The sequence below is a fragment of the Haliotis asinina genome, chromosome 9 (assembly GCF_037392515.1).
Source record: "Haliotis asinina isolate JCU_RB_2024 chromosome 9, JCU_Hal_asi_v2, whole genome shotgun sequence".
NCBI classification, from domain to species: domain Eukaryota; kingdom Metazoa; phylum Mollusca; class Gastropoda; order Lepetellida; family Haliotidae; genus Haliotis; species Haliotis asinina.
This window is the reverse complement of record NC_090288.1, coordinates 30,681,067-30,691,999: the sequence shown is the minus strand read 5'-3', so window position 1 is coordinate 30,691,999 and position 10,933 is coordinate 30,681,067. Positions and strand designations below refer to the sequence as shown.

The following is a 10,933-nucleotide window of genomic DNA, read 5'->3' as shown; positions in this document are numbered from 1 at the left end:
GTCTACAAAACGGAACACGTCTTTATTGTGTATCCAAAGGGCTATAAACAGATGGTAGACGCTAACAAAATAATCACAAAGCGGAACGGAGTAACCACGTGAATCACATTCCCGGCGAAACAGACACCGACAATGACGAATGGACCTTCCCATCCACGTAAAGTCGGGAACACCGGACACAAAATTTCCCTTTTCACAAAGCCAGCTGCCATACAGAGATATCATTGTTGCAAATACAGTGTGTGTGTGTGTGTGTGTGTGTGTGTGTGTGTGTGTGTGTGTGTGTGTGTCTCTCTCTCTGTGTCTCTCTGTGTGTGTGTGTGTGTGTGTGTGTGTGTGTGTGTGTGTGTGTGTGTGTGTGTGTGTGTCGGTGGTGGAGGATGGGGGCATCAGTCACATATATTTACGGCAGGTCGAATGAATTAAAATGCTAGCTCACTCAAAATTCAGCGTGTTAAAGAGATCAATATTGCATTGTACATGCGTAGGACTACCTATGTTTGGGAATGATACTATATACCGTGGATATACTATGTCATTAGTAGACATAAAAAATAAGATTGTCAAATCTGACTTAGCCCCTGCTATTTCAGACTGTGTGTTCACACTGTCAAGAGATGTAGGACATGTTAACAGTAGGTAAAAGGAAGGAATTTAACTAGCGATGAATCATTTCTGCTGGTTTGTATTGTACCAGTGATCACTCTCAGTTGATCACGAGCAACACCTGCACTGTCTGGATTGATTGTGTTCATACCATTATATTATGTCATACTGTCCTAGCACGTTCTCAGAAATCAATATCATCACCAAGCAATTGTTCGAAAACACTTCAGCCAAAACCTAATGCGTTTACACAAATTATCCCTACAGTGTACAACTGAGAAAGTATATAGATAAATCAAGATATTGCATTTAATAGCAGCTAGTATATGTAACGTTAGACCACTAATGTGTCCATGGTTCTTGGAATTGTTCTGTTATCGTGACTGATCAACTGACCTGTTCTATTTAAAAACAATATAATTGTACATATATTGATAATCTGCATCTTGCCAAATACTTGCCAAACACGCGTATGAAATAAGTGTGTTGACTCACGCTCACACTGGGTACCTTAGAAGCTCTTCCTTGTAAGGGAGGATTAACCTACACTCACGCTCACGCCGAACACACACGCACGCACGCACGCACGCACGCACACACGCACACACATGTAGAGGTTATAGTACGAATGTCCATGTCATAAGATGTTTACGACACGAGTGCCTTAATGTTGATATTTACCGAGCGACAGCGAAGGATATACCGACATTTAGGCAAGAGGCACTACTATAATATTCTGTTTATTACCTAAGTAGTTAAACTGCGGAAAATAAACCCAAATCCTCTATCAAAGACAGACCGTTTACCCGGCTATATGTATGTACACCGCTTTTAGCAAAACTCCAGCAACAGCACTCCGGGGGGTATGAGACAAGGGCTTCACACATTGTTTCCATGTAACGAATCGAAACCGGTTCTTCGGCTTGAGAAGCGAACGATTTAACCACTAGGCTATACCCACTGCCCACATTCCCCTAGCGCCCAGAGCATGCCATGGACCCGTCAGTATAGACTGGATTGTCTGCACTGGATAAGGAGCGTGATGTGATGTGCGGGCAACACTGTATTTAGTCCGATGTTTGTTGTGTTTTATCAAAATTGTTCTTGTTTGCCACATTCGGACGACTTTTCAAAATGTTTCCGACACCATTGTTCAAATTTTGAAATAACCCAAAATAATGGGTGTGTAGTCTCATTTGTGAATCGGTTAGTGTGTGTGCACGCGTGCGTGAATGCGTGCGTGTGTGCGTGCGTGCGTTATTTTCATCACATGTGGCGCTTGGGTATACATTGACAATAGACTCCCTATGCGTGTGTTTACTGGGCCACACGTGTTTGAATGTGTGATTGCGCGTGTGTTTGTCTGTGCCTTTTCTGCTTCACGTGTGATTTATGAGCATAGATTTGGCAACAGACATTCCTTTGCATGTGTTTGTGACCGTATAGAGAGCCTGGGGCAAGATAAGCTAACCTGTCAGCGAACATTGCCACTGTTTGATAGTTATGCATGAAAAATACCATTGCGATAGTCGGCACAGAATTCTTTTGGTTGAGAAAACGAGGTTTCGTCGCTTCCACAGACTTCATCTGATGACAATTAAGGTACAAATAATAATGCACACCGACAACAACTGCATTCTACCTCACAGAAAAAAAACTCGGTGACATTTATTCCCTTCCGCATCCTGGTTGGGACAGCTTATACACTTCATAGGATAAAACATAACATATTTGAAAATTCAATTTACGTGGGTACGGAGTAGAGTGGAGGAGGAGATTACCATATAAGGAAAAGAAACGTGCATGTATCATTTGCTCTGTGAATACTGTAGAGTAAAGCTTCGGGTGGGTGTGACTCGGCTGTTCGTGTGTTCTCAGTGTTTCCCACTTCCCTGTCCGCCAATGTACATTCATCCCGATAAAATGAACGTATTCCTATCTCGATGCCATTGTGTGACATATTTTCCCCGTGTACATTCATGAAAATCACAGCTCGACTTGGTTCATCTTTACATATTTTCATATGTACCCTAAGGACAGCGATCATATTGAAAATCATATTACCAAGTGACCTAAAACTCAACATTTCTTAAAATGTGTCCTTCAATAACTTGAAAAGGTTTTATATACAAATGTACAAATAAGTGACTGGCATATAACGAAGGGTTTTGGAAGACAACCTCAATAACAGGATATCACTCTTTTCACAATCGTATGGCCAGTTGGTTGTGCAGAGATATGTTCGTGAATGATGTGAAATATGTGTATACATATATGTGTATATCTGTCAATATGTATGCGTGTGTGTGTGTGTGTGTCTCCTTTGCATAAGTATGTGGAGTAGCCTAGTCTCTTAAGCGTTAGCTCGTCACGCCGAAGACCCGAGTTCGATTCTCGTCGTTACATCGCCAAAAACTCACTGACTATATTGTCTCAGTTACTTTTAACGTGACTGCCTGTATGAGCAGGTTCTTTGTTCAGATGTGTTTGTGTAAAGGTCAAGTTTATCTGTGATACCGTATCGTGTCAACATTCCTTAGCGCTACTTAAAAGTTTTATCAAACATGATAACATCACTATTCGAATCACAATATATCTGAAACAAGAAGATCTGAAAATAAATTACGATTAACACCACTTACTTATCGTAAGACAGATCGTTTAGTCCCGAAATGGAATACGTACTGCTAAAAACACAGTAAAAGTAACTGACCTGTCACAACTGATTTATGGATTACTGATTGGCAATGTAACTGATGGAAGATTATCGCAGTATTCTACTATGGTGTTTATTAAAACATAGATATAAAACATGAAGATGAAGGTAAGGACCAAACTTTATGGATGAGCAACTTCCTTAGTCCGGTGGAGCGACAGTTTCGTGTATCGTTGTCAAGCAAGTAAGAAGCTGTATCGAAACGTCGCTCCACCTGATTAAAGAAATTGCTCATCCATAAAGTTTTGTCCTTGTCTGATTCACCAACTTCTACACATGCCTCTCAAAGGAATTAAGGTGAAGGTAGTTATATAGAGGGAGCGGTGTCGGGTACGTATCACCAAACCACTAACTCCATATACAGCTTAATTCCTGTTGTATTTTTATATATGTGGGGCGGTGGGATAGCCCAGTGGTTAAAGCGGTCGCTGGTCACGTCGAAGACCCGAATTCGATTCCCCTCATGGATACAATGTGTGAAGCCTACTTTCTGGTGTCCCCCGCCGTGATATTGCTTGAATATTGCTAAAAGCAGGGACAAGGAAAGAATTCCTTGAAATATAGGCCAGTATTGCAAGACTTCCAAATAAGCCAACACAGTATGAACTGCTATTTGAATGGTCACTAACAGTCTGCTCAGGTGTGAGGATAATCCTGATAATCGTGTGGTATTAAAATTCTGCATGAAAAGAAGCAAACATGATTTGTACTCTCTTAATGTTTTATTAAAATATAACAATACAATTTAGGAACGGACCCACTTTCGTCTGAAATTTTTTACATTGAACACAGCATTTCCCCCTAACACACACACACACACACACACACACTAACACACACACTAACACACAGACACTAACACACACAGAGCACACACACAACACACACACAGAGCACACACACATTCAATTGATTTGTTCGGAAAAAGGACGACAGGCAAAACTTGTGAAAACGTTATGTTAGTAAATTGTTACTGCAACATCTATACATGATCACTTGCAATACCCACTTGCATTATGGTCTAGAATCTTCTGATGTAAAAACATAGACATGATGTGAAAGAGGTATCCCAGTGTGGGACAGATCTGCTGACTCTGTCATCTCTTGCCTGTATTCGCATTACGTATAAGGTGTCATGTCCAATGTTGGTATTTTTTCTCATTTCGGGTTATATTTTATTAAACAACAGTTTAGCTGGAAGATACTCTGGAAGATCTGAAGCTGTTCGCATAGAACACTGTCACAAGTAAGTTTAATAACATACACGATATGGAGTTCAGGTTCAGTAATAGCAGCTTGTTTGGCTATACCCGACATCGCTTTATTACACTGTCAGAATAACATCTGTTGTTCTTCTGGGGTAAATCTGCTATCGCACATTGCCCTTTTTAAATGCTGTGCCTTACCGTCAATCAGTGAGTGGGTGAGTTTAGTTTTACGCCGCACTCAGCAATATTCTAGCTATATGGCGGCGGTCTGTAAATAATCCAGACTGGACCAGGCAATCCAGTGATGAACAGCATGAGCATTGATCTAAGCAACTGGGAACCGATGAAATGTGTCAACCAAGTCATGGAGCCTGACCACCCGATCCCGTTAGTAGCCTCTTACGACAAGCATGGGCTACAGGAGGTCAATATTCCAACTCGTACCAAAAACGATATGTGTATACATACAAAGTTATAAATTAACAAAGGCAGGCATACTTCACATATTTGCGACGGCAATACGGTTGTATAACGTAAAACAATAAATATATATGACTTAACTTCTTTGCTCATTGACTATTTAACGTGATACCCAAGAATGATATTTGTTCTTGTTCTCATGATCGCTGTCAACAGGGCTTACAATGCAAGCACAGCAGTGAAGGCCGTGTCTGGTGACCAGTCATGCGACACATACGGAAGATAACGAAACACATACTGAATGCAGTGAAGCGTCAACTTGCCCTAGAAAGACCTTGACAGCAGTAAAAGGTCACATTGACCTAATCCGCTATGACACAGTTCTTAGTCCGTATGAACCGAGCTATGCTGTTTTCCTTCTACCTAGTCCCAATTAAAATATGCACATGTAACAAGTCTATATCTTCAATCAGGTCCTGATTGTTCCATCTACATGGGATCCTTTATTGTTTACAAAGAAGTGTTTGTTTCTCATAAAAATATTCTGCAAAAGATAAGTGCTTGTCTATTCATTCAGCAAACCTCTGGGCAGTCTGCTAAACCGCTTTAGTGTGATGGGAAATTTGTTCTACCTCAGTCTGATAATGCCACTGCAAGTTCTGATTACATAATGCCACACATTTTCATAACATGTTACACTGCAAGTTCGTTATTCGGGGGTACCCACGTGTCTTCCGCATCTGATGGAAGACCTGCTTCACAGAAGATGTAATCAACAACATGATGTAAAACACCTACGTTCACAGCTTACTATCTGAAGAGTAACCTAGTTTATGTAGGTCCGTTAACGTCTTCACAACAGGAACTGTAATCCAAGCTCTGAAAATGAACCCCAACACAGTCTTCAGCAACAACTAAAACAGCAATTGCAACAGCAGCAACAAATTGTTCTACAGAGTCCCTTTTTCGGTTCTTCTCTCGGCGGGACCTGTTGTCGAGTAAATGAAAGAAACACTTGCTCCAGAGTCGTTTGGTGCACGGAATAGTCCTCCACAGAAAACTGCCCCTTGGCCTGTTCCATTGACGTGAAGACCTGTGCCAGACTCACGGAGGTGTCGGGCACCTGGAAGTGGGCGTAGCCCTGGTGGTCGTCGAACACCTGGGTGTTTGGGTAGCTGGATGTGATGAAGTTCACGAGGGGTTGAGTTGGAGCGGTGTTTTGGCCGTCAGGAAGCATTGCCATTCTAGCGATAAGAGTGTATCCTTGACCAAACTTGTTCTTCAGATGTTGAGGTGCTCCCAGGCAGACAAACCTTCCGTTGACCATAATGGCGATCTTGGTGCACAGAGCGTCACATTCTTCCATGCTGAAAATTGAGATCATCAATGTCACACAGTCTTTTCTGATACGTCTTTTATATGACCCAAGGATCGGGAAAAGAAGTAAAGAATGAAGGAATCTGATCCAAGTAAATTGTTAACGCACTGATTCGCAAACAATTGTGTTTGTGTTGTTAGCTTACTGTTTAACGCCGTACTCAGCTATATGACAGCGGTTTGTATATAATTGTGTGAGGGCCAAACAAACCAGTGATCAACATCCTGAACATCGAACTACGCAACTGGAATATGATGACATGTGTCAACCAAGTCAGCGAGTCGGATCATCTGATCCCATTAGTCGCCTCTTACAACAAGCACATGTTGCTGAAGAACAACTCTAACCAGGATCTTCACGAGATGGTCATGGATGAACCACAGTCAAACACATCTTGGCCGATGTTACCTTTCTCTGGTGGAGATTCCTGTTAGCTTCCTCTAACCTCAAGCATTGATTGCTGAAGACAAGGTGTTACTGGTTCTAATTTTCACTAGTTCCAAAACAAAAGCGAAGCTAAATATTACTTTCATGTTTGATCAGCTGTACCTTAAAAAAAAAAACGGGTCGTACCTATGAGACGTGAGCACGAGGGTCCTGCCACACTCCCGGACCTGTGACAGCACGTTCCAGAGCTGTCTCCTGGCCTTGGGGTCCATCCCCGTGGACGGCTCATCCAGCATGATGAAGGCCGGGTCTCCAATCAGAGCGATGGCGGTGCTCAGTTTACGCTTGTTACCACCACTGAAAGATGATAGGTTTATGATTTTGTAAACGTGAAAACCGGTGTGCACGCAGTGAAGATCCCCTGCCCTGGGGCGCTGGTGTTAGCATAGTGGTTCAAGCTTCGCTCATCACACCAAAGACCGCCACCCTTACGCACTGTGAATTTGTTGGACTATCGGTAAAAGCGGAGTAAACTACACTCACTCACTAACTCTTGCCCTGAGTGGTACATTGTGTACCTCTGAATACAACGTTATCCCCATTTAGCCATAAAGACCGATTTAGGGGTACTTTTCAACATTTTCAAAGAAAGGACAGATTGTGTAGTCTCACAAATACTAGACTTGTTTAACAATCATAAACATGGCCATTGCACTTAAAAGCAAATCATTCATTTCATAACACTTCTATTTCAAAGTTTCAAATAGTTTAAGATTAAACTGGTGAGGTTTGTTCATGCATAATACTGTCAAAACGTTACTGAGCCTGTCTTTTCATATTTGAGATCTCTAAATCGCCAGGACATACTATAATATTTAAAGTGGATAGAAAGCCTCTGTTTCAGAACCAAAAGTAAGGTACTCTTAGCCCAATTTCAAGATATAACCTATGATTCACAACTGCTGCAAGGCACAAGAAGACAAAATCAACTTTTCTGTATAAGAGACCATTGGCCCAGACACAGTAGGACACGGAGGATTCTTCTCCTAAGGTGGAGAAAAAGCATGCCTGGAAATATGCACATATATAGCGCCAAGACACACATGAAAATCATGCCTGTTATGTGTTGTTAAACGTATTTCTTCGATTTTCTTTTTACAAAAAGCACGGATGTCAAGAGATATCATGTATTGATATTGTGTTTTTTGTACCCAGCATACGTACGAATATACGTAGGAATGTATTTACTGATATAAGATGTGTGTGTGTGTGTGTGTGTGTGTGTGTGTGTGTGTGTTACTATTAACAGACCTGTTCAGCTAACATAAATGGGTGCAGACATGGTGAGTATAATTCAGTCCTAACAAAACCAAGTATATACGATTCTTAAATACAACCTCCAACGAAGTATCAACACTTATTTTCAAAAACCGCATGCATCGAAATCGAAAGGGTAGACTGCCATAAGCATCTTGGTATTACATCATCACAAAACACCAAAAGGAATGATCATATCAAGAATATTCTTACAAGTGATTTAAACATGATTTCTTCGATGAGCATGCTTCAATATCGATTAAGACATATCTGGTGTTTATCAGACAAGATATATTTGTTACAATTTTGTTACAATTTTGTCATACCATGATATGTAATAGATGCATTAGGCCAGTGGAATAGTCTACCGTCAAAAGTCAGCAACGGTCCTTACGTCAGTAGCCCTGTCCGAGGATTCTTAATTTACGTCACTTACACCATTGTTTGCATTCTGCCTTAAAGTAATCGTAATATAATTATCCTTAGAAAGTATATTATCATTTCAGAATAGATATTTCATATATTTACTAACAATGTGATATATCTACTAAATACTGATATATTTACTAACATACTGACATATTTGCTGACATACTGACAAACATACTAAAATGCTGATATATCTATTAATATACTGATAAAATTACTAACGTACCGATATATCTACTTATATACTTAATATATATTTACTAACATACTGGCATATCTACTAATATACGTATACACTTACTAACATGCATATATATTGACTAATATACTGAAACGTACAGTGATATCCATACACACATAAGCGTATGGATATCACTGTACGTTTGTTGGACCCAGGACGTATTAATTTCAGCAATATAACCTGTGGATAATTAAGCTATTATATGACTATGAGATATCTGTGCTTGACAACACGTTTCAAAACACGCCCGTTCCATCTATAGAAATACGTAAGGTCAGTATTGACAGTTGCCATGGAAATCCTGAGAGAAAATTCAATGAATGGTATTTAGATCTGACTCAGGGTTTTGTCAGTGGATATCCTGACGAGGTGGGACGTTGTGAGGGTAGGGTTTTTACATTCCCCACACGAGTAAGTTGTAGGGGTGTTATTCTAGTACAACGGATCACGTATAAAATATTCGAAGATAATTGTGTTGAGCACTACCTAGTATGGGGTGTCGGCCGCGAGAAGACTCACCGACCCACGAACATACTTGCCGCTCCAAGATCAGTAAAACTGTGACATGTATTCAAGAGGTAAACCGTAATAATGAAATTGCATATTTTTCTGTGGGAGTGGTTTAACTTTCAACTCAGAAGCCTTGTGCTGTGTGTTTTTGTGAGTGAGAGAACTGAGAAAGAGAGAGAGAGAGAGAGAGAGAGAACTGTATCGGAGAGGAAATTGCGCATGTGTGTGTATGTGTGTGTGTGTGTGTGTGTGTGTGTGTGTGTGTGTGTGTGTGTGTGTTTGGCGTAAGTGTGAAGTCAGAGAACACGTGTCAGAGAACACGTGTCAGAGAACGCATGTGCGGTGTGTCGTCTGGTACATAGAGCTCAGTGTGCAAATCAGTTGAAGTTAATCAACTTTGCTCACAGAGAGAACGAGCCTGAGTCCTGAGAGTCTCACCTTTGGCAAGTACGCTTGTTTACAATTGCCTCTGTTCATCCAGCAGTTGATGGGTACCCGAGGGTTCAGTCATTAATATTAATTATATAGCGACTCACAGGCCGCTAGGGTTACCTTGGTAACAACTAATATACAGGCAAGTATTTACTTACAAAATTTTATTTTAACAGGATTAATGCCCATAATAGTGGTTTTATTATTCTTATCAATTGTGTGTGTGTGTGAGAGAGAGTGTGGTCAAGTAGAATGTGTCTATGTGTGTCGTATAACCTTGGAAGTAAATCATGTGATGTACATCAGATGTTAACCAGATCTGTCATTTCAAAAGATGCTACTGTTGTTACACATTCACAAACAAGGATACCGTCGCTAATATTTGTATTGTTTACAAGATCTGAAGTAATATGAATTAAATTAACACCGAAATCACTACTCCGCGTAGAATGAATGTAACTTTCAGCGAAGTTTGAAATTTATACAGAATCAAGGGCTTAGGTGCTTTGCATTTACATCTCACTCTTTTATTAAGTGCATGAGTTTAGTTTTACGCCGCTTTTGGCAAAATTCCAGCAACATCACGACGGGGAACACCAAAATGGGCTCCACACACTGGGCACATGTGGGGAACAGAACCCGGGTCTTCAGCCTGACACGATAAGAAGATGGTTCTGCCAATTTGTGTGTAGGCTTCACATTCGTTACGGAAAACCAACACCTTTTCTTAAATGGTATTAATTTTAGCTTGATACTAGCATACAATTTACACCTGATGTTCACCAACTTCTGACGCTGCTGTCACAACACTTCAGACAGACTGACTTGGATCGGTAATTAAGGCATGTGTCCCATGATACAATGAAATTAAGAATAACATTTTAGTCACGTGTTTCTTGATAGGAACAATTTTTTATATAATAGAAGTGATTTTAATAACAGTTTCATTTTTGCAATTGAGTATGTTTGACAAACACAACACTTTAGGACGTCTGACGCGGCAATGTTTTTTTTTTCAGATTTTGTAATATTTAGAAGATCATAATACATGCATTTAAAAGACCATGATGCCAACTATTAATTTTGGGTGCAAAAGTCATAATAGTACAGCCGGTAGGTGTGATTTGGAGTTTTTTTCACACTACTCTACATGTTGCAGCTTTTTCCCTTTTCACAAATGTTAATTTCACTCTGATTTCTAGTCATATGCTTTTCATATGTCTTTTCACTTTTCATTTCCTCGTGTTCGCATGACAACCAGTATTCAGATCAGGAAATAGTTTCCGATG

General features: G+C 40.4%; 1 protein-coding gene across 1 annotated transcript in view; it reads right to left on the bottom strand.

Moving 5' to 3' along the window:
- Window positions 1-4,025: 4,025 nt before the first annotated feature.
- The window catches only part of LOC137296145 (phospholipid-transporting ATPase ABCA3-like), a 28,038-nt gene continuing 21,130 nt past the window's right edge, over window positions 4,026-10,933 (bottom strand). The window contains exons 18-19 of the mRNA XM_067827846.1: window positions 6,902-7,072; window positions 4,026-6,317 (exon numbers count right to left, since the gene is read on the bottom strand). Coding sequence (XP_067683947.1) covers window positions 5,855-6,317; window positions 6,902-7,072 — 634 coding nt within the window. The 3' untranslated portion in view covers window positions 4,026-5,854. The remainder of the gene's footprint in view (window positions 6,318-6,901; window positions 7,073-10,933) is intronic.